The sequence below is a fragment of the Manacus candei genome, unplaced genomic scaffold (assembly GCF_025592945.1).
Source record: "Manacus candei isolate 608988 ecotype Guabito, Panama unplaced genomic scaffold, ASM2559294v1 h1tg000011l, whole genome shotgun sequence".
NCBI lineage: Eukaryota > Metazoa > Chordata > Aves > Passeriformes > Pipridae > Manacus > Manacus candei.
The window spans coordinates 4,599,069-4,622,873 of NW_026138059.1; the positions used below are offsets into that span (position 1 = coordinate 4,599,069).

The window sequence follows — 23,805 nt, forward strand, 5'->3', positions numbered from 1 at the left end:
AAAGGACTAATTGGTTCACCCTGCTTTTGTGGTACTGAGCCAACTGCCATGTTCCAGTCCAGAAAGCAGCCAAAGACAGGCTGTGCAGCAATTCAAGGGAGGAAGGAAAGGCAGAGACACTTTCAGACCAGTGCTTCCAGCTGGGTGTCTACCAACACCTTATCATTGCTAGGGAAGTGGAGAGTCAGAATATGTAGCTTGAGAACTCAGCAAGCACTGCATACGAGCTGAGGAAGGGCAACTGCAGTAACTCAGTACAAAGAATTCCCAAAGTATTTTGCAATCACAAGTATTATTTCATCTGTCCTTAAATGGCTGTTCCCTACCTTGTGAGAAGAACAGGATCTGGACATTCAGTGGGCTTAAGCATCACCCTTTTATATTTGGCTACTAAGCTCACTAGCTGTGAAGGAAAAGACACTGACAATCTTGCAAAGAAGAGGATTGCAGTGCTTGAATGGGATAACGTGGATGCAGTTTTCAGTAAGAAAACAGAGGTGCTGCTGCCCTTACTGTGAGGATAAGAATAGAATCATCTATTATGTTCATAAATTAAAGAAAAAAAAAAGCCTGTTTAAGAACTCCAGTCACTTGCTGCTAACTATAGTTCATCAGAAGCAACAGCATTTCACCATAAGAGTTCAATAAATATTTCTCAGCAATGAGTTTCCCACTTTCCTGCAGTCAAAACTCGCATTAAACCATTAAAGCATCTTACTGAAGTGAAAAGCAAAAGAAAATCCAACTTGCCAGAGACTGCTGATTCAGGGGAGGGAGATTCCTCCTGTACCCTGCCAGGATGGCTCCCAAACTCTCCAGGAAGCAAGTGCTATGCAGAAACACTCATCTGCTTCTGCCATTTGGGTTTCACCCTCCAGTGGGGAATTTGAACAGCCTGGTCTAGTGGAAGGTGTCTCTGCCCACGGTAGGGGGGCTGGAAATAGTTTTAAAGTCCCTTCCTACCCAAACCATTTTATATTCTGTGATTGATTCTATGGTTATCCTTGATTGCAAGCAAAGTGGGTGATGTTTCTCTGACCCAAGCCAAAGGAGATCCTCTAAGGACAAGAGAATGCCCACAAGATGGAGCTCAGCTCAAAAAAAAAGCATCAAAGAAACCCTGTCTCAGAGCGGGGGAGGGTGGAAGAAAGGAGCAAAATGGAAAGCTTTCAAATGAATCCCACACTCCCAATGTTAGACCGCAGTATGAGTGAGATGTTATTAGAGAGAACAAATGCAAATAAGAAAGTACAAGGGAAAAGTATGTACAAAGTAATAATTAAGCTATTGCACAGCTCAAAGAAACCCCAACCAAACAAAGCTCTCATCCCATCCATTCACAGAGATGGAAAACAGAGGGTTTGAGGTTTTTAATACACAGAAAACTTCAAAAAGAGTTAAGGTTTTTTAAATTATTTATTAAGGCTGTTACCTCAAATGTCCTGTCAGCTTCCAGCTTCCCGCTTGGAGCCCAGTCTGAGTCTTGGCTCTTTCAGTAGCTATTTCTGTGATGTTTTCTATTCTCCTCTCTCGCTCCTGGGGTTAATTTAGGTTTGCTGTTGTCAGGGTTTTTTTATTGGAGTAAGTGCATGGAACCAATTTATGCCATCTTCTGTAGAGCAGCTTTGCAGGACTGCCAATGTCAAGTGCCAGTGGACCCAAGCTGGAACCAGGGTGTCAGACAGGGTGCAGGGAGAAACTTGCTTCATGGGGACAACCAGGACTGGTGGGGTTGGCCGGGCTCCATCTCTGGAGGCTTTTGAAACCTGATGGGTCAAAGTCTTGAGCAACCATGGGCTGATCTTGCAACTGATCCTGCTTGGAGTAGGAGCTTGGCCTAGAGATCTCCTGAAGTCACTTCCAATCCCAGTGCTCTTGTCCTCATCCTGCTCCCCAGTAGGTCTGGCAGTGCCATTAGTGAGGCTGAGCCCTGCAGCACAGTCCCCTCAATCCAGCAATGGGTTTTGCCAATACTTACCAGCTCCTTGGCTGCCTTCCCTCTTGTGGGGCTCTGCTTGGTGAGGGGCCTGTTCGCCAGTGCTAAAATGGATCTAAACTGGGCAGCAGCCTCTGAGGAGCTGCTGAGGGAAGAGGACCTGCCTCAAAAAAGTGAAAAAGTAGGGGGGAAGAACTGGTGATGGATGCTAAACCAAAGCCACAGTGAGGCTGTTGGAGCACAGGAAAGAACCTCATCCTTCTCCATGGGGTGAAGAAGGTTCCTCACCCGGGAGCCCTGACCCTTTTAAGGTGGCTTCTCATGTTCTTAAAGCAGTTTTCATGTGTCCCCAGCTGAATATGCTGATCACCGTTTGCTTCTCCTCCTGGGTCAGTCGAGAGGTACAGATGTTGCAGGGAGCAAATGGCATCAGAGACCCACTCCCAGCCTCAGGTTTAGGACACTGAGCAGGGTGGTGGGAGAGCTGCTGAATCCAATATCCATGCCAGCATCAGGGCATGAAAGGTGTCTTCCCCTAGGAGAGGTGATTCTCACTCAGTGGAAGGAACCAAGCAAGCTGGATAGATACCCATGGGGAGCAGGGGAGAGCAACCAGCATGTCCTGCTCTCATGTGACCTCAGAGCTGATGCATGCCCCGGCCCTGCAGCAGCTGTGGCAGCAGTCCTGGAAAGGGTAGGTTAAACAAAGAGACCTTAAAAGATACCTTCTCCTTGGTGGATCAGAAGAAGAAAGATGCAGAGGAGTAGAAACTTGCACAGAAAATAGCCGAAGAAGGTCGCCCGGGTGAGGGCTGAGCAGGCAGGGCATGGCTAGATGGCAGCAGCACCCCGCGCTAGGGCCTTGTTTCTCCCGCACCCTCCTGCATCCCCAAACTGGGAGTCGTGTCTGCAGCCACCTGCTCCTCAGCAGTCTAAGGCCTTCAGCTCCAAGGCCTTCCCAAGGCTGTGGTTACTGCCTGCACACTTCATTTTTGGGAGGAGAGAGGAAATTTCTGTATTATCGGCAAATAAATTGACCATCACTGGGGCAAGCTGAGAAGGAAACAGAGCTTGCAGGGAAAACATAATTCCTTAAATCTTGGGCTTGTGAGCTGGGGGGAAGATAGTAGGAAGGGAAGAGGTCAGAGCAGAAAGGCCCAGCGTAGCCTGCCCAGGATGCCTCCCTCCAGGTGGGTTGCCAGCAGCTCTCGATGTCCTTCTGCCCATTGCCAGCAAGTCCAGGGGTTTGTGGGACACAGCAGAGAGACTCCCTGGAGTGTCTACAGCTGAGAGATGAGGACAGGTTGGTACAGTGAGGGCTCCCTAAAAACCTCTGCAGGAGATGAGCTCAGCTGTGCCCAGCTCCCTGCACTCCTGCCCATGCCCACTTTCAAAACCACACAAGCACCTCATGGCTCAAGGAGGGCTGGAGAAAAAAGTCTTACAGTGCCTTGCATTGCATGTGGGAAGTGGAGGTCACCCCATACCCAGGGCTGGACAGCTTAGTCTGGGTGTAAATTGAGGCTTGGAGACACCCCAAGACATGCCCTAGGAGAGGCCCTGAGTTTCTCCTGCTGATGTTGTCTCCTGAGAAAACCACCCTGCTTTAGCAGAGGATACCAGTGGGGAAGCAGCAAGGCAGAGCACATCTCTGCTGGCCTGGCTTCCCTCTACTGTCCCCAGTAATGCCCAAGGACACTTTGCAAACATCCTCTGCCATTCTGCCAATCCCTCTGTGCTTTCTGAGAGCCTGCACAGGCAGAAAGGGGAAAAGGAAAGACAAAGTGGAAAGGGACAAAAAGCTGCCCCGATCAAGCTCTTATTACTATGAGTGTTAAGTGCTGAATTGCTGGTGCCTAATGAGAGGTTTTTTCTGTCCTGAGCAATATCATGCAATAAAGTATAATTTATCTTTGGGAGAGATGGATGCAGCTGAACTGGTACCAGACTCAGGACAAAAGAGTATTGACGTCACTCTCAGGAGTCCAGTGGCAGATGTTAAGCATCATCTCCAGCCTCAGGCCAAAGGTACAATCCTGGTACACAAATTACCAAGGCAGATTCACTGGCCTGCATTAGCTGCAGGGTCAAGAGGAGCTGATCATAATGTTCCCTGCCCGCATTAGGCAGCTGTGAAGCCATTTGCTGTTGGTCTACACGGGTATGGCTGACACTGTACATGATTTAGCTGGGTACCAGCTGCCATGCAAAGAGCTTCAAAGTTTAAATTGTCTAGCAAGGGGCTAAGGGCACACACAGTCACACAGACTGCACAGGGAGGACACACTGTGCCAGAGCAGAGAGGGAGGTTTTGGAGGCTCTTGTACCCACACATGATGTGTGCGGTGCTTGGGGAACCATTTACCCAGTCAGTAACATCCTTACCACAAGACTGCCCAAAAGTTTGTAAGGTGAGCACTGAGCTGATATTTTTAGACTTCTGTCCAAAGTAATCCCAATATCATATTAATTTGGACCTCAAAGTGTATGAGTAGTTAAAAGTACTGTTTTTTAGACTCCTTTTTTTTCCTTGTAGTTAGTATAAGGTGACTTAACTAAGCTTTAGATAATGGGTAGCTTTATTACCTCATTCATTATCAATAGGGAGAAAAACTTCTGCAATACTTAGCATAATCTCTAATTATCCTAAACAATCCTGTATCACCAGCAAACTTCATCTCACTCTATTTGTCTATCTATCCATCCCTTTTCAGACCATTTAAGAATGTGTCACCTCTTCATTCCTGCAGAGACCACAGATTTATCAGGCACAACTTCCACTTGTAAAAGCCTATTTTATCTCTTCCCTTTATACATCACACTTATCCTAGCATCTGCAATAACTTACAGCTTTGCTATAGCTTCTATCAATTTTTTTTTTCTGGTTCAGACATTGGGCTTACTGGTTTGGAGTTCCTCAAACTATGCCCTGGACTCATTAAAAAAAATACTAATAATAATTTGGTGTTGTGTTTGTTGGGTTTGTGTTTTTACATTAAAAATAATTTCCCCATATTTTTAAGGAAAAGGCATGACCTGAAGGCAAGGTGGAGGGTAAATCTCACCACTGTTCAATGATGCAGTTGGCTACACACCAGCAGTATACCTCACCCTTTGGGGCTTGTTCCCAACTACCTTTTGATTAAGCACTGAAATCTCAGAGGATGCTGGGCAATCCAGAAAAACCCACTCACTGTGGCTGTGAGCTTCCGGTGCAGGTGAAGGCAGGATGCAGGCAGGGATGACTTCAACACCCAGGTAGACCCCAGCTACCTCCTCCAGCACTCAGAAACTGGTTTTCTATATGAATGTCATGCACAACACAGGGATGCGCCGTTTTTTCCTCTTTGTGCCCTTTTCCTTCACACATCCGCAGCAGAGGAACCGACTGATTGAAGCTTGGCAGCCGCTTCTCAAAAACCCATTAGAAATTAAATCCATTTCCTAGAAGGACCTTTCTCTCATTTAAGGTGCTAATTTGTCTTTATTGCCACAAGGTGTGGAAATGACTAGTGATTGAAGGGTTATTTAAATCACATTACTGAGGAGGGAATCGACTAGAAGTCTTGCTTCAGAAAAGGTCTTTAAGATAGAGCTGTGGTGCTGATGGAGGTGAAGATTTTGAAGTGATTCATGCTTTAGGACAGAGATAGGAATTGCTCATCCCAGGGAAGAACAAGGAAAACTCAGAGGCAGGATATTTAGCTTTATCACTAGGAAAGTGCTTGTGAGTATAAAGTAATGCAGAAAGGAACCACATTGCCAGTGCTATCAGCTTCATGCTCTGCTGGTGGTATCAGCTGGTGGACACTTTCAAGAAAGTCCCCTTGCTTAATGGTGTTAAATCCTCTATGGGTGATCTGCCAGCATGTCCACACACCCCACCACAGGCTCAGCTCCCACTGCAAGTCCCATCCTCTTTCTCATGCCTACTCACCCCTCCCTTGTTTCTAAATGCTGCTGCTGAACTTCGCATTTGTGCGAAAGGTTCTGGTTGCAAAATCTTCTTCAGGAAACCCAGGAGCAGGAGATCTTTCTGGAAAAACATGTGGCTGCCACCAGTTCCTGCTGCTTGCCCACAGGTTCAGCTGTGAGAAGACTTGCTGAGATTTGTGGGACACCCAAACCAAGCAAGCATGGGCTGCTGGAGGAGTCACCGTCAATTGGTGCTGGCTCAAGCGTGAAAAGGAAGTTTAAAAACACATACCACATAAAAGCACTGAAACTTGTAGCTGGGTGGAAGAAGTTTAACAAAAGCAGCTGGCACAGAAGAAATTAAAACTAGAAGAACGATGGTGAAAATGCAAGAAACAGCACACACCTTGCTGGCTGATGGAAGAATAATGGTCTGTGAGCCTTGAGAATCAGCTACCAGAATATGAAAATCCATTATAATTGTCCTTCACAGTCCCTTTTGTCCCTTTCCCTGTATTCTCAGTCAAACTCCACCAAAATTGCAGGGCAGTGCAAAGCACAAGTGCCTTGAGAAAAACTTATTGCTAGAACAGAGCAGAGAAAAAGAGGACTTTGGTCCCTTCCATTGCCTCCTCACTGGGCCATCCCATGTATGGTTTCACTCGTGCTGCTGGCAGGGATATTTTGTCCCATTCAAGCATCCTGTCCATCATGAATGCTGTGAACTGTGCAGAGAAGGTGAACATGGGGGGGCTGCAAAGTCACCCAAAATAGAAAGTGTTTTTCTTCAAGCAAGTTGCTTTGCTTTGAAAGAAAAAAAAAATTAAACTCCTGGCTCCTTTTTGTGTGTTGTCACAGTAACTGAGGTGGCCCTGACCTCTGCTGTCTGGAAAGCATCACCTTGAGTACCATGAGGTGGGCACAGGAAGGGCCACATGGAGGTGCAGTCAGGGTGGCCAGCATCTCCCTTCACAGGCATCACAGCAAAGCATCACACTGAAGGAAAAAAAGGAAAAAAAAAATCTCTTTTCCCTATTCTTTTTTTTTTTAAATAGTTTCCAGCAGCAGTGGTGGCAGTTATTAAAGGTCTGGGCAGATTTGGAGTTGGCAAGCTGTCCTCCAGGTTTCACCAATGTGGCCCTTGATGTCTTGGTCCCAAAGGACTTTGAGATCCTCACGGGAGAGCTTGAACCTCACAGGGGCCTGCCTGAATAGCCATGCTATTCAATGCAGCTGTCAGCAGGTCCCACAGAGGACTATTGGTGGCATGTCTGAAGGGTGGCTGATAGCACCAGCAGCTCAGTGAGAAGTGGATGTGGAATCCCCTGCCAAGTAGCTCAGAAGGGTTCAACAGCTGCTTTTAAGCTGACTTAAGCCACTCCTGCTTAAAAATGAAGTTCTTTTCTTACACATGATTATCTTTAGCCCATAAGGCTCCCCAGGTGGGGCACAGGGGGCTACCAAAGCCGGTTTCCCCAAAGACCACATTTCCCCAGTGTGGCCAGGGTGTCTGGCAGCAGGAGATCACTTGGGTGTCACCACACATGATGCTGGCGAGATGGAGGATGGCACAGTGTGGGGGGACTCTGGCACCTGCAACCCATTTCTAGGCCATCAGTACTATCCACAACGTGCAGGCAGCCTTGTTCCTCGGTGTCACCAGACTCACACAGTGGTGACACCATCTCCTCCAGCAGGCATCGAGCCTGCTTATCATGGACCTTCCAAGTATTAATAATTCATCAGGAAAGCAGCAAAGGAATAACAATGGTTGTGCAACACTAACATTGAAATTAGCTGACTTTATTTTATTTTCACCAAGGAAAAGTGTGTGCAATGTTCATGTTTTGTTCCTCATCATCAATGGCATATTAAGGCAGTCGTTGCACTCACCTCTTCCCTGAGGAACCAGCTGCCAGCATTGCACCTGCTGCCCATGGCATCTGCTCAGCAGTGAAATTTGCCCTGAAAATGGTCCAGAAAAATATTGAAAAAAAGAATAAAGAGGAAAAATATATGTGTTCAGTCATTGCTGCAGCCCCAGGAGTAGGGTGTTTACTCACACCAGCTGGGTCTGGTGGGAGGAGAGGGAATCTCTTCTCCTACCACTATTTTGCCACTGCACTTTTGCACTAGAGGGGAGAGCAATGGTCCCCACAGCAATCCTGGGGGAGCTGGAGATGGGAACCCTGCTGCTCCTGCTGGCTGCAGCAAATGAGGGCTCACAGTGTCCCTGAGAGGATGACACTCCCCAGCTCCATGCTGTGATGCTCAGAACATGGCATTTTCCCTCGCTGCTCCCAAAACACTTTAAAAACTCCTCAAAAAGACATCTTGTTCATGAAGAAACAGCCCAAATGGAAGACAAATTCCAACTTTGGGCAGAGGATTGTCTGTACCATTTTTGTTTCTCCATAAGAGGGGATGGGCCAATATCCTAATGATATGAGGTAGCTGACACTCTCCTCTGAGCCTGGGCACCTCAGCGTTTCTACAAACAAGCTCAACTTCTCTTGTTGGATGCTTGCCCGTTATTCAAATGTTTGGTTTAAGACCTGGGTGAGGAACATCCCAGCCCTGCTCCACAGATCCACAGCAGGGGATCTCATGGTCACATAGGGTGGCTGTCCCTGCAGGCATTGCCAAAGCAAAGATGCAGTAGAAAAGTTCTCGGAAGCAATGAGGGTCCTGCAGACATGACAAGGAGAGACTGCCTGCCAGATACCTCTTCTGGAGTTCTCAACCACGGGTGCAGGCTCAGCACAGGACTGGCTATAACCCAAACCCCACACAGGAAGAAGGTGTTTCTTCTTGCATGAACCCAAAATGAAGATACCAGAGAGACACGGCAGTTTGCATCTTTTTTGGCAAACAAGTCAAGGAAGGCATTAGAGGTACTTTAGTACCTAGAAAAAATACATGGCTGCTCTTGTCAGTGAGGACAGGCTAGAGCAGAACCATGCAAGGCCACAGGGCTGGGATTTCAGACTCACAGTATATCATGCAATCATCAGGTTAGAAAAGACTTCTAGGATCACAGAGTCCAACAATTAGCCCAACACTGCAAAGGCCACTATCTACACACCTTCTAAATATCTTACACCTCAATACCTGCAGAATGGCCTGGTGACAGGAGCAGGAATGCAGAGGCAAACAACCCGGGATGTAATTTGTCATATTTGCTATAATATATCTGAGATCGACTGTGTCAAGTTATGACTTGCCTTCTGCACCAAGTTCCATACTGCTGCTTGGAACATTTTAGGCAGAAGAAAAAAAAGTTAAGGCAAAAGAAGCTGCCAAGGTCCCAGGCAAAACAGTTGCACTGGTTGGAAAAGTAAAAATGTGATGGGGTGGGAGCCCTGGGAGCACAGCTGTGAGCTGACAGTGCCCAAAGATTTAGTGATGCAGCTCCCAGTGCCAGGTACAAGGCAGAGAAGACACCAAAGATGAGTTCAGAGCTACAGCCTTACAGGTAGGGTGGGTTTGAAGGAGCTGAGGATGATCCATGGTGTCAGTCTTGACCCACCCAAGCCCCAGCAGCAACAAACACCAAGGTGTAGGAAAGCGTGTGGAGAGGAGCAAGGAGGGGACCTTGCTTCTCACCTTCAGGTGAGGGGCAATTCCCTCTAGTGACAGCCCAACCAGTAAAGATCTTGTTTGGGATAAATTGTTCCTCCATCAGGAAGAGCCAGCCTGCTGTTTACCTCTTAAAATAACCTGCCCAACTGGTGGTTATGGCCTTGCCCCCCCATCCCTGAAGACACCAGGCTGCTACTGGGACAGCTCCATGCCACCTTCGGGCCAGTGGTTTCTGACTTGTGTGACATGGGATTAACACGACCCTCTGGTGACACAGTGGGTGCCCTTTAACCACAGTGATCATGGAAGAGTGTTCAGAAGTGTGTCTGCATCCAAACCATCACACTTGATACAGGTGGGCAACAGGTAAGGTCTGCTTGCAAGGGACACTGCTCCCAGTGACGGCAGTGTCTCCAAAGCTTCTACACAGAGAGACGCTCTGCTCTCTTTCTCCCACTCTATTCCTACTTTTCAATAAAGCATCTCTCCTCCCAAAAGAGATAACAGCAATTATCGGGTTCATCAGCAATGTATTTGCCACGGTGCAACCAAGGGAGCTCAAAATGCCAGTCTGCCCACTGGACCATTAAAGTCGATGGCTGTTCTTAACCTTCGAATATGAATAAAGGGTGCCCTGCATAATGGATCGGGGACTATCCATGGAGACCATCTGCCCTGTGGCTCCAGAAATGCTCACGTTGTTCTTCACAGGAAGAACAGGAGTTTATTACTCAGAGGCTTATGCTAAAAATACATTGCAAAGGGCCTTATTTAAAAACAAAGGGCCAATGAAAATTTGGCAAGGGAGAAACACAAGACAGAACCAAAGCACCTCCGTCACCCAGAGTTAGGGTGCAACCAGACACAGGATTTAACTTAATTTGAAAGGCAATGACATAATTCTGAATTAGCTTAACAAGACCTGCAATTCATACAGAAAAGCCTGAATTTATGTAGTAATTAGCCAGGGCTTTCAGAGTGCTAGATATCTCCATGGCGAGAAAATAATTACATAGCTTAATAAAGCAAGGTAAAAATGGACCCACTGGTGACGGTTTTTTGTGCCAAACTCTACTTATGCTAAGTTGACTCTATTTTTGATTAATCATACAATTTGCCAAAACACCAGAGTCTCTTAACAAGTTGAAGTTTTCTATTAATCACTTGGACTTTATTTCCCAAGTGATTAACCCCTCTACACACCAATCCCTCCACGAAAGACACCCCTGGGAGCTCAAGGAGCAGTAAAGCTCTCTTAGCTTTTCATTGATGTCTTTATTGGTTTTGAACCCTGCCTGTATCAACACTCAAACGACATCCTGGAGAAGGAGTCTGGAAATTGCTTTCCCCTCTGAGTCCTTGTTACCAGACAGGAACGCAGAGACATCCTCCAAGGACTGTTCAAGCACAGTCAAGATGATCAAAGTTACCCACTGACTGTGGATGCACAACTTCAGCCTCTGAAGCAGGTCTGAATTTAAGAGAGCTGCTTGGCAGCAGCAGATAAACCCCTTTCCAGTACTTGGCTAGTCTGCAATCAAAAGGTTCCCTATATCAGAAGCCACCTTTGAACGGCTCAGCCTGGTTAGGCTTCAGAGCATCACCCCAGGATGCCATGCATGACCACCTTTCCTGAGCATCTTCCCTTCACTTGCTTCCAGAAAGGCCAGCTGGGAGCACCTTACATGCTTTCTCTGTGTCTGAAATGGGGTTGACCCATTGCACTCTGAAAAGAAGAAACTCCTTAAAACCTGTGAAAGCAGTGAGGGACAACCAAAAAAAAAAAAAACAAACTTGGGACTGGAAAGTTTAAAGAGGCAAAGAGAAAGGCAGAAGAAATTGGGTCAGGTGAAGCAGGACAAAATCCCAGTGTCTGCATGCAACTGCACAGGGGCTTGTCAGACCACAGCCTGCAGAAAACTCCACTGTGGATATCTCGGCCCGTTTCAGAGCAAAAATTGTAACATCAAAGAAATGGGAAATTTTTGACCTCTAAAATTCAGACTCATTCACTTTCTCTCTGCAAAAACAAGGTCAAAATGAGCTACTGCAAGGAGATAATTTTTTTTTTCAAATGAGAAGAGTTTGGGCTTTGTTAAACAGCTACTTAAACTTGCTATTCGCTACAGACAGCAGTGGAAACCAGAAGAGGTGAGATGTCAGGAAAATGTGGAAAAGGCAACAAAAGTCCCACTGCAAAACAGTTTTTACATCTTTGGTACCCAAGAAAAGGATATTGTGCAATGCCTGACTGAAAATATGCCTGATTCATTTTAAGATGGTACAAACAAGATTCAAATGCTGCAGTCCCTCTCAGAGGCACCACCCTGGGACAAGGGCAGAGATGTTTTTCCACTCTCTCCTGAATGCAGAGATGATAAAGTCCATGGTGGCAAACTCACATCTAAACAATTGCTACCCAGCCCATGCAAGAAGAACCATTAGAATAAGAACATCTGCAGCATCTCTAACACCCCAGCACCTTCTAGCAAACAGCCAGCATGAACACAAAAAGGTTAGAGACAGACTATCGGCAACCATGGAATTACTTTTTTTCAATAGTTTCCTTTTTTTTTGCTGGGCTCACCCAGGGAAAGCAGGTAGGTTTCTGATTAACCTCCTTTTCAGGGTTGCCTCATCAGCAGACTGTTGTGGTTGAAAGCACTGTCAGTTTAACAGCTCAAATTTGAATTTCCAGTGAAGAAAATGAACACACTCTTCTGCTTGGCAGCACCGACACAAGTCTTTGTTCTAGACCAAGTCTGATTTAACAGTGTATTTCCATTTGGATATTGCAACCATTTCTCTCTCCTTCTTTTAATGTTAAAGTATTATCATCTAACTACTACTAGAACATTATACTCAGTAAAAATCCCTTAATTGCATACTCAACATTAAGCTCAGGCCAAATAATTTGTTGATCCTTTACTTTGCAGAGAGGACAGGCTTATGCAGCTAACTGCAGACCTGATGAACGTGGGGAAAACTGTCTTCCATGCTACCAGTGTCAAAAATTACTCCAACAGTACATACCTGGTATCTGAACAGAGTTTTATTTTGTAAAACCATGGTCACAGTAGCCCAGCCAGCAAGGTCAGCAGCTTTTCCTTCACTGACGTGAGCAGCTATGCATCCAGCAGAAATTGAGCTGTCACCTTCCTGCAGTCTTCACAGGGATTCAGCTGGAATGGAGCAGGATCCCACAGGCAGCACCTACAGGCACTAACACCACTGCATTACCCAGCGACAACAGCTGGCTCCCCAAACCCCTATGTACTTACAAAGCAACGTGTCCCAGATAAGATGGGGACATGTCGGGCAGGGAACCAGCCTCGTCCTTCCCCAAATACCTAACTTTAGGAACTTGTTGCATGGGTTAGACCAAGACAGGCAGTGACAAGAAAAGTAGTCTTTTATTTCAATTAATATTTCTTGGCATTAGGCAGATATTAAATAACACTGGAATGCACAAGACTATTAACATATCAACAGCAAAAGGGAGGAGGTGTAGCCAAGTCGAGAACAGCAGTGCCAGTCACATCACCTCGGGGCACTCAAAAGCCATTTAACGCAGCAACCACCAGAAAGTAGGACTCCACTGAGAAATACAAAATGAGGATGAACTCCTTTCAGGTCTTTTGTTAATACAGTAACATTGGAATGACTGACAGTAAAAATGAACAAATAATTGCATTCAGGAATTAAACAGAGTGAAATATCCACAAACTGCTAGTCATGCATTTCTTTTGGAACAGCAATTTGCTAATGCATAAATATCACAAAAAAACAATCTCCAAGATTTGAATAAATCACAGACAACTAGAAGAAACAAAGCTCGAATTCTATTTTATGCCTTAAATAGATGACCTAAATATTTAAAATTTTACTTCACCATATATATATAATTTATATATATATTAAAAGAAAGTAAAGACCATTAGATAAGTGCAAGCAATTTTCCTCAAAAAGAAAATTGGAACCATGCCCAGGAAAGCTGCTTTTTTTTTCCTTTTTTCTTTTTCTTTTTTTTTTTTTTTAAACTTTCTACTCCATTTCAGTCCGCTGTCTTTTTTTTTTTTTTAAACATAGTAATTTCTGAAGCAAAATAAATTATCTACCATCTGCTATGTTGGGTAAAAGTCCTACCTAGCATCTTCTCGGGAACTACTAGAACATCACCTTTCTTACAGACTAAGTGAAATGGTATCTCACCAGTGATTGAACTCTCTCGTAGCTGCATGTAAACATACCTTTCGATTAATGTTTAAAATGTGTAGAGTGAATTGTAACATTACAGGGAAGCAGAAACGGAGCTGCCGAAGGAGAACTGCACTGGTGTTATTGGGGGGAGCGAGGGCTGGTTCGCTCGGACACACACACACGATCTGGCAACGGGATCTTATCCGCGAAGTGTGGAGGAATGGTTGAGAAGGCATCCGTTTGCGAGCAAAGCTTGAAGGACACAAGCCGAGGTTCTCTGAGCACACTGTCCGCTTTAATCAGAATTGACTCGCGCTACTGGGGTCACACTGTAACAACCGCACGATGGAGGGATCGCTCTTGGCACCTTTGATGAACTCTTCCAGGGACAGTTTACCTGAAAGGGAGAAAAACCCAAATGGAAATAATTCTTAAAACTTCAGTTGTTGCCACCACCATTACTGCAGCTTAAAAGAATCCCTCCTCACCAGAGCAACATACATCTATCTAATCTATCACAAAGGCATCTAAGGGAATTTAGCGCAATGCACAGCAGCTAAATCCTACTCAAGCCTTTAAGTCCAAATACATTTTTCTTCTGCAAAACAATCCACAATAATAATTGTTATTTTTTTATTTAAAAAGACAGTCCCCCCCAAAAAAACAACTGTTCTAATATCATTTGGCAGCTTTTTGCTCAGAACCAGACCATACAAATAACATGACACATGAACCCAAGGTATGGTACCTGAACACATGTACCCTTCGAAATGATGCTTGTGTTACTACAACATTTTAAACCTAAATATTCCAAATATTCACACTTTGCCCCCTTGTTTGCTGTGACATGTAGGGCTAAGCAGTGATGGCATCTCCAGAACCTACAAGGTCAGGTGGGGCAGGGCTCTGAGCAACCTGATCCAGCTGACGATGTCCCTGCTCATTGGAGTGGGGTTGGGCCAGGTGACTTTTGAAGGTTCCTTTCAACTCAAACTATTCTATGATTCTGTAAGCCACCTGCCGTGCCCTGCTGGGTGTACAGGAACAGGATGGGTTTCATGGGGCAGCAAGAAAAGCCATCCTTGAGGGAGCCACCTACTGCTATGTGTTGCTCCTGAGCACTTCTGGTTTATATATCTTCAGTTTAGGCCAGAGGCACTGAAGTGGATGGACCCTGTAACAGTCTGAGGGTCTGAAAAGGTGATCTCTGCAGGAGCAACCATGGGAGGCAACTACAAGAAACAACCACCCTGACATCCCCTGGCTCCAACAATCCCATGCTATGGCACAGCACAGTATGGTACACCAAGGAGTAAAGATCTGGTTTTTCAGACCTCATCCTGGGGTTTTTCCTGATCTCAGGACTACTCCCCTGCACAGATACCATAAGGAGCCTGTGAGCAGCCTCTGCCTTGATTGTTATCACCAATACTCTCCTGCTTCAGCACTCTGAAAAGTGGCAGAAATAAGATGTAGCAATAATAATGAGAAATGAAACTAGGTTCCCTATGAACTGGAGGAGACAAGCATTTGTTGCATTCCTAACACCATGTCCAGTGATCTCTCATTTATCGCACGCACTCAGCCCAATCTACCCCTACCCTCACACAACATCCCAGGGCCATCCTTACTTAACCCAAACTGCTAAGCTCAAGACAGGACCCACGCACAAACAACTTGTACTTGGCAGTTGTCTGCTGTCAATTTTGGCCAAATGCACCCAAAGGGAGGGATGCACCAGCTCATTGTGCCAGTTTTCATCAGTCCCACGATGCTGCCAGCCTGCCATGGGGATGGAAGAGGAATGACCTTGGTGGTCAGCACTCGAATCAGGTTGAATAGGGAGGAACTCTTCTCCCAAGTAACAAGCAATAGGACAAGAGGAAACGGCCTCAAGTTGCACCAGGGAAGGTTTCGATTGGATATTAGGAAAAGTTTCTTCACCAAAAGGGTTGTCAACAATTGGAACAGACTGCGCAGGGACGTGGTAGAGTTACCATCCCTGAAGGTATTTAAAAGACATGTAGATGTGGCACTTAGAGACATGGTTCAATGGTGGGCTTGGTCCTTTTGGGTTAGTGATTGGACTTGATGATTTTAAACGTCTTTTCCAACCTAAATGATCTTATGATTCCATTAATGAGCAAGCCTTCCTCTTGCAAAAATTACAGAAGTTCAAAAATCTGTGGCACACTTCTGTCCTAATTTCTGGCTAATGTTCCCAAACCAAGTGTTTTTATCAGCTTGAAAAAGAGTACTCCTAACTATTAAGACATTTATTAGTTTGCCCCTCTCCTTGTATTTCTTAAGCGAAGCACAAATCAAAACCTATTTGCAATGCCCAACAGTCAGAAGGGGAAGAAGAAACATTTCCAGCCACCAGAGCACACATGTGCAGATGTTATTGCTTGGCACTGCATGGCTTGCAGGGCTGGTATTTTACTGAGAATAGTATGATTTTATTTCAGCAACAACATGCAACAGATGGAGGATGTTTATATATAGCAGGTTTTGTGACCACTACTCTGTTGCACATCTGCACGCACTGCTACTTTCCACAGAATGAAAAGACTTTAATCGTGTTATTTTAGGGCCCCCTGAATATCAAGTCAGGGGATGAAGTGCTAGTTTTGATGAAGTCAAAGGTAAAATACTTGAGGACTTCAGCAAGGCCATAAATTTGCCTTGGGGCTGCAGCAGCAGACACCAAAATGCAGCCACAAAATTCTCTTAAATAAAAACCTCTCTACAAATAAGATGGTATTTTTTCACGTGTATACAGATGTATACATGCCATGAATATGCACAGAAAATAAATACTATAGACCCAGGGAATTTTTGATTTGAGGACATGCATTACAGATTACAAGCCCTGGAGTGCAAACCTATCAAGGGCAATGGGAGCAAACCCTCATGCCTAGTTTGTGCTACACCCAGAGAAAATAATCCAAAGACAATGGACTCGGGAATTTCAGAGGAGCCTTTACAGAAGGGGATTCAACCATGAAATATCAGGGAAGGACTGCTCTCTTCTCAGCCCCCCAGCAGGGAAGGTCTCTCACCCGCTTCTCACTGCCCACTTATTCGTCCTATTTGTTATGGACAGATAGGCTCACTGAGGCCAGTCACAGAGCTGGCCAGAGACATCCCTGTCCTCTACCCCTCTCCCCAAATACCATAATCTACCAAGGCTGGGCTAGAAAACCTCTATTTCTAGAGCCAAGGAATGGGTGCCGGTGGCAATCCTACCATCATTGTTTGTGTCCATTTGTCTGAAGATCTTGTCTGTTCGCTTCTCAGGAGTGGATTCATCCTCTGGCATTTTCATTACTGATGAAACCATTTTGTAAATTGCCTGAGTATTTAAAAGAAAAAAAAAGATATAGGAAAAACACGACCCAAATGATAAAACACCAGGATAGAGAAAAAGAATTTAAGCCTGTAGCAATAAAAAAAGGCAGCTGACCCTGGCAGGCAGCTGCAGGACTTTACTTTATAAACCAAAACAAATGGGAATATCTGACTGCAGCTTTTTTATTTTTCTTTCCTGTATTCATTAGCACTTCAAAAGAAACGCCGGATCAGTTTAACTGAAAGTCAGGGTCTAGATTAATGTGTGAGCAGAACTGAGCTAAAATACAGGAGGCAATGGTGTATAATTCTCTCTTCTGCAGCTGGGCTAAGCCACCATCTCTTTGGCTGGCCCTCATCACACACTCAGTTACATGTATGCATGAGGGGTGCTATATGGATTATGGTGAATATGTATCTATGGGAATAGGGGCTGTTTTTCTTTGTGGATGGGTAAGGAAATGCATTTTCAGACTTACAAGAATGTGAATAAAGATAGATAAAGATAAGACCTCTTTAGAGTGTCTGCAGTCCTAGCCTTCCACCTAAATTATCCCACCTCAGCCATGAGGACCAAATGTCACAGCACTTCCTGACACATTACCTCCTTGCAGTACACAAGAAACACATTTCAGCTGCAGAGCAGATGCCAAGCAGCCCACTGCTGAGGCTGAGCCCTGGCAGGCACGTGGGGTAGGGCCACAGGGTGTTCTGCCTTGCACACCCCCCGCTAGAGCCTGTGGTCTACGTGTCCTCTGCCTTCTGGAGACAAAGGCATGCCACAGCCTTTCATCCAGAGTTCACATTGACTCAGATTTGAAGTTTCAAAGTAATAATTTTGAGATTTATCAGGTCAGTAGAATTTGAATTTAGGTTTTTTTGATCCCATTAACACCCCACTAAGAAATCCCCAGGGAGAGCTACAGGATTTTGGTTGCGGGCCAGCTTCACAAGTGCCCTGTTCATGTCTCAAGCCCCTTCTCATCTGCATGTCATAGGTCCCACCATGGACACCAGTGTCCCTTTGGGGACCACAGGCTCAGGAACCTCCTTGAGGCAGGACTGACCCAGCTCAGCACGTTCCTCGTCTCCGGGTCCAGATGTCTCAGGGTGAAGAGGTTACAGCAACACAAATAAGACACACAACAGCGATCGTGCCTCACCTGCACTATTTCTAGCATTTCCCCACGGCTGATGTACCCGTTGCCATCCAGGTCGTACATACTAAATGCCCACTTCAGCTTCTGCTCCAGCTTGCCCCGAGAGGTGACGCTCAGGGCAATGATGAATTCCCTAAAGTCAATCGTCCCGTCACCGTTCGTGTCAAAGGTGCGGAAGACATGTTCCGCAAACTTTGACGCGTCGCCATAGGGAAAAAAATTTGCATATATTTTTTTGAACTCTTCTACAGTCAAATGTCCCGTTGGGCAATCTTTTAGGAAGCCCTTGTACCACTCCTGCAGCTCATGGTCCGTGAACTCGGTGTTCTCACGCAGGTCCTGGAGCACCTCAGGGCGCAGCTTGCTGTTCTGCTTCCCCATCCTCTTCTGGGTCTGGGTTCAGCAGCTGCAAAGCAAGAGAATATCTGCCTGAGGTCCAGCCCCACCAGGCAGAGAGGGGCCAGGGGCTGGTAGAACCCTGTGAGAAACAGACCCTGCCTGAGGCAAGAGGGAAAGAAGAGAAAAAGGGTACTATAAATCACCAGGAAAAGATCTCATTTCATTTAGCCTCCTTTCTTCTCTAGGGTCTCCCAGTTATTAATATGCTGTGGAAAAGAAGATAGTTTGGGAGCAAATATTTGGGAAATATCAGTCCTTATTACTACTCCTAATTATCTGGGAAATAATAATCCTCACTATTTTATTTCTCTGCTTCAATCCCACTCCTCCATCATATGGTTTGTGATGCCCAGCTCCAGATTCCTACACTTGACCCACTCCAATAGGCTGATCTCCTGCGATGATCGAGCGGGAGTGTACAGGGACAGCAGCAGTGATGAAAAGTAAAATCTGTCTATTCAAAAGTGAAAGTAAGTGGGGCTGAACAAGGAGAGGAAGGGCAGGTGGCTCTGTGCCAGTCATGTTTGCATTGTCCAGATGTTCTTTAAAAGCCCTTGGCTTACAGAGCCTCTTCTCCCTCCCTGCATCACTCACCCCACAGCAGCCCCCCAGTGCAGTGGTGCTTTGTTGGTGCTCCTTGTGGCACCCCGGGGGTCAGAGGAGGGTGCAGCAAGGATAACCTCAGCACAGCCTATACTCAACAGCAACACACTAGAAGCTTCCTCCCTCTTTCAACCGTGGAGGCAGCACGAGCAGATGGGTTGCTGTGACAGCATCACTGCCACAAAGGACTTCATCCTTTCCAGCCCTACCAGACAATCAGAGAAAAGGGCTTTTTAAAGCCTAATGTTTGGCAAAACAACTCTTTTCAGGTTTACTAGGGTTTATACTTTTACATAACCTTATTCATTAGGTTCAATATTCCCCAACAGGGGCCAAAGCGCATTTAAATTCAGGATTTCATCAGGATGTCAGGAAAGGGCTGGGTCTGTCCTCTCCCTTGACAATGGACATGTTTTGCCACACAGGTGAGACTCCCCAGCAACAGGAAAGCTCCTTCGACAAAATGAAAGATGGTCAATCTGCACTTAAACAACAACAGGAAAAAAACAAAACCTTGTTAATTTTTTTGCTTTTATCCCTTGCAGCTTTTCATGGCTTCCAGCAATATGAAACTGTATTGGCAGGCTAGAGATTGAGCAGCATCTCCTTCCTCAAACTCAAAAAGTTTATTCACAAGTTTGCACAAAGTCACACCCAAACCCTTGTGACTGGTCCCACATAAATGACAATTCTCTGCACAGTCTGTTATGCCCGTTAGGCTCGCTCCCAGCCAATGCAGAAGACAGGTTAGTAACAGGCCAACATCGCATGACTACTTGGAAACCACAAGAGCTGAGCAGCAAAGCATACAGAGACCATGAAAAACAGGGGCTAAGCACTTCCCAGAGAATAAAAATCCCAGGCATACATAAGAACCCTAAAAAAATTAAAATATTAAAGGTCAGTAAAAAATAAGTTGCTCTACAGTAGAGAGATTTTCAACAGGTGAATTTAAGCTTGTATTATCTGTATTCCATTTAGTCTCTGCATTGCCTCAGATATGTAAAAAATCCACATCCCACTCTGTGGCTTAAAGCTCAGAGACAAAACCCAGCCAGCCACTCATTAGTTCAATGCATCAGACTTAACCGAAAATGTGTTATCATTAGCACTTCTGTTTTCTAGAAAATCTGCCAATGTTTCAATGCCAAAGCTTTATTTTTGTCCATTATATTGCAGTTTTCTCAACACACCTGACATACCTCTGCTTTCCCCACATGCAGGGATGCTACAGCTCCCAGTCCCTACCCCTAGGAAAGCACTAGACTGCCCTCCAGTTAAACTACTAGCTCTCAGCTGCTGCCACTGCCTTTCCATCTTTGAATCTCCAATGCTCCAGCTATTCATCCTTGTAGTGCCGAAAGCAGAAAACACAATATTCTACTCTGCTGCAGTCAATTTGCAGAAAACAGTGGCTTGGAGCAAATAATGGATCAGATGTGGTCCTTTTTCTTTAGGAGCAGAAATTGTAACATTATGTTCCTGTCCTTGGGTGAGGAGGTGCCTTCAGTTTCCACCCTTCAGCAAAGCTTCACTTAATGATTCCCAGATACTTTGTAAGAACTAGTATCCAGGTCAAAAAGCAGTACCTGCCTCACCAGCCACTGCCTTGGAATTTCCTGGGAGAGGGGTAGAAGGAACAGCAGAGCCCACTTAATGCAGGAGCTGGGCTTTAAGCAGAAATATCCACAGCTTTAATGACACACAGGGTTAAGGGCTGTAAAACTTCCAACTGGTAGCTACAAGAGGTTTGAAAAGGTTTAATGCCATTTCCCCCGGTTCCTATAATACCTTTATTATTCCTGTTCCCTTAAAAATAAAGACCCTCTAGACAAAAAAAGAGGTAAGATGATAATTCCATTTATTAGATTTCACTATTTCTACTAGTGGTAAGATATATCCCGTTATCTGAAGAGATGATAATTTAATATCAGCTTCAAAAGCTTTATATGCAAGCCATCTTTGCATTCAAAAGATTATAGGCTATTTCAACCATTCCTTGTCTTTTATATCATTTTATATCAGAAAATGTGCAATGCTCTGAACACAACCCTTTTTGCATATGAGCTTTCTGAAAGGCTTCGTAATGTGTTCATCCCAAATGCAACCCTGCAGTTGTAATGAATTTGTTGTGAATAATCAAATAACCAACATTAACATTAATTTATTAAAGCCTATCTGAAAAAAACAGCTTTGATGTAAATTGTGTTGCAGGTAGCTCCTTCAAAACGAAATGCCTAAATATCTCATTAATCATGACAGCAAACCCTGCTGCTGGCATCCAACTGACATTTCATTCGATTGCTATAAAATGCTTTCATTAAATCACTTTCCAGAGGCTCAGCAGCTGATTTAGCCACGAGACCACTCAGAGGATGGCTGCTAATGGAAATCACAGGGAGTGAGACTGGGATGCTCATGTCAGTCCTGTGATTAGGGCTATGGGGTTTTTTTGTTTGGTTGGTTTGTTTTGTTGGTTTTTTTGTTTTGTTTTGGTTTTTTGGGTTTTTTTAACAAGCCTTACCAGTGAAATCACTTTCTGCAGTGGGTGTAGAAGGTGAGACGGGAGAGACATCCTTTTACTCAATGTTGCCCTGGGCAGTCAGCAGAGATCTAACTCCAGCACAGCCTGCCCTTCCCTTATTTCCCATCACACCAGGGTGAAATCCAGGAAAGTGATGCCATGTATACTGCAGCAAAGTCTGTTTCTGCTTACCTTGATTAGCAAAAGCCCTCAGAGCATCTGGCACTATCATGGCAGTAAGAAAAACAATCACAAGAATGCCCTTGACATGATCAGACAAGGAAAAGCTTGGTAGTATAAATACAGACCAGAGGACTTCACGAGTCTATCACTAATCATGAAAGCAACGCTCAGCCGTATAAGGCTCAAACAGGAGGAAATGCAGAGGCCCTTTTGCTCCAGTTTCACACAAAAAGTTTTGTTAAAAATATGTGGTGCTGCTGCCTGGCTGCAATTCTAACCAGGCTCAAAACTGAGCTGCCAGAGAACTCCTACCTGAAGAATGTAATCTCTGTCCTTCCAGGGTCAGCAATAATCAAGTAATAATCTCATTGCAAAAGCCTAGCAATGAGTAAAGAGGTCTTTTACTGAGGCCGAGACACAATTGGTGTTGTGGTTTCAGCTGAGACAGTAGCTGGCACAGTGCTTTGTTTTGGATTTAATGAGAATAATATTGATAACACACTCAAGTTTTAGTTGTTGCTAGGTAGCGTTTACCCCAAGTCAAGGACTCTTCATTTTCTGATGCTCTGCCAGTGAGGAGGTGCACAAGAAGCTGGGAGAGAGCATAGCCAAAAGAGGTGACCCAAACTGACCAAAGTGATATTCCATGCCACAGAACATCATCATGGTCAGCATATAAACCTGGGGGAGTTGGCTGGGGAGGGGGGCTGATCACTGCTAAGTATGGGCTGGGTACTGGTCATTGGGTAGTGAGCAGTTGTACTGTGCATCACTTGTTTCTCTTGGGTGTTATTGCACTCTCTCTTTTTATCATCTCCCTTTTCATTACAATTATTGTAATCATTATTATAACAATATTTTACTTTATTTCAGTTATTAAACTTTTCTTATCTCAACCCACGGGTTTTACCTTTTTTTTCCCAATTCTCCTCCCTATCCCACTGGGGGCACACAGTGAGTGAGCAGCTGTGGGTACTCAGCTGTTGGCTGGGATTAAACCATGACACCCAGTTATGATGCACTACGGTAACTGTAGCAAACTATGAAACAGCTAAAGTAGCAATTCTGGGTTTTTACCAACAGGTGGACTGACTGTCAGCATCCAGGCACTGAAGTATTTGAAATACTCGTATTGGAAAGCTCAGTGCATCTCACTTTCACACAAACTCTCTGTCAACCACCAGTTACCACAGGTAGAATTGTGTTTAGAAAATGTAACCCAGAAAGCTGGAGACCAACACAGCTTTTTACGGCAAACCTTCTGAAGACAAAACCCCCTTGAACTGAGCCCCTGATGGGTTCCTCTTAGTGAATCAGTTATGGCTGCAAAAGCAGGAATGACTCCTTAGAGATGTATTTCCTTGTGCAAACCCCCTTGGATACTAATCTAGTGTTAATAAAAAGAGGAAAAATGATGAAATGCCTGTCTGTAGGATAGAGGTGCTCTCCAGCTGAGAAAGACAGTGTACAGAAAACAGAGCTATCTGCTTTGTGGGGGAAAGTGTGGCACCATTTCTCTCACAGTGCTCACTTATAAAGCAGAACAAGCATGTCAGATCTGTTACAGTCAAGAGGCTGTAGCACAGTGCCTCCAGGACTGTAGGAGCACAAAGAAAACGAACAGCATAAGCTGGGCAGCAAACACTGCTCTGGGTTGGTCTGAAATGCTAGAACCATTTCAACAGGGGTGGAAGATTTTTTAATTAAAAGACCTAAAGCATTGGATCCATCACTGATGCCTTCTTCATTGGGGTGCAGAAGAAAAGACAAAAGGATTTAGCCCACAGTGACCCTCTGATTATCATGTTAAGAAAGGCTTTCCATGGAAGAACTATTTTACAGCAATGGTGGTCAAACACTGGTGTAGATTGCCCAGAGAAACTGTGAAGTCCCCACCCTTGGAGACACTGAAAACCCAACTGGACATGGTCCTGGGCAACCTGGGCCTGCTT

At 45.1% G+C, this 23,805-nt stretch overlaps 1 protein-coding gene across 2 annotated transcripts in view; it reads right to left on the minus strand.

The window, feature by feature from the left end:
- Window positions 1-12,827: 12,827 nt before the first annotated feature.
- Window positions 12,828-23,805, minus strand: part of HPCAL1 (hippocalcin like 1) — an 80,130-nt gene continuing 69,152 nt past the window's right edge. For both annotated transcript variants that reach the window (XM_051778398.1, XM_051778397.1), the window contains exons 3-5: window positions 18,148-18,550; window positions 16,883-16,988; window positions 12,828-14,030 (exon numbers count right to left, since the gene is read on the minus strand). In XM_051778398.1, the coding sequence (XP_051634358.1) occupies window positions 13,933-14,030; window positions 16,883-16,988; window positions 18,148-18,525 (582 nt within the window). In that variant the 5' untranslated portion in view covers window positions 18,526-18,550 and the 3' untranslated portion in view covers window positions 12,828-13,932. The remainder of the gene's footprint in view (window positions 14,031-16,882; window positions 16,989-18,147; window positions 18,551-23,805) is intronic.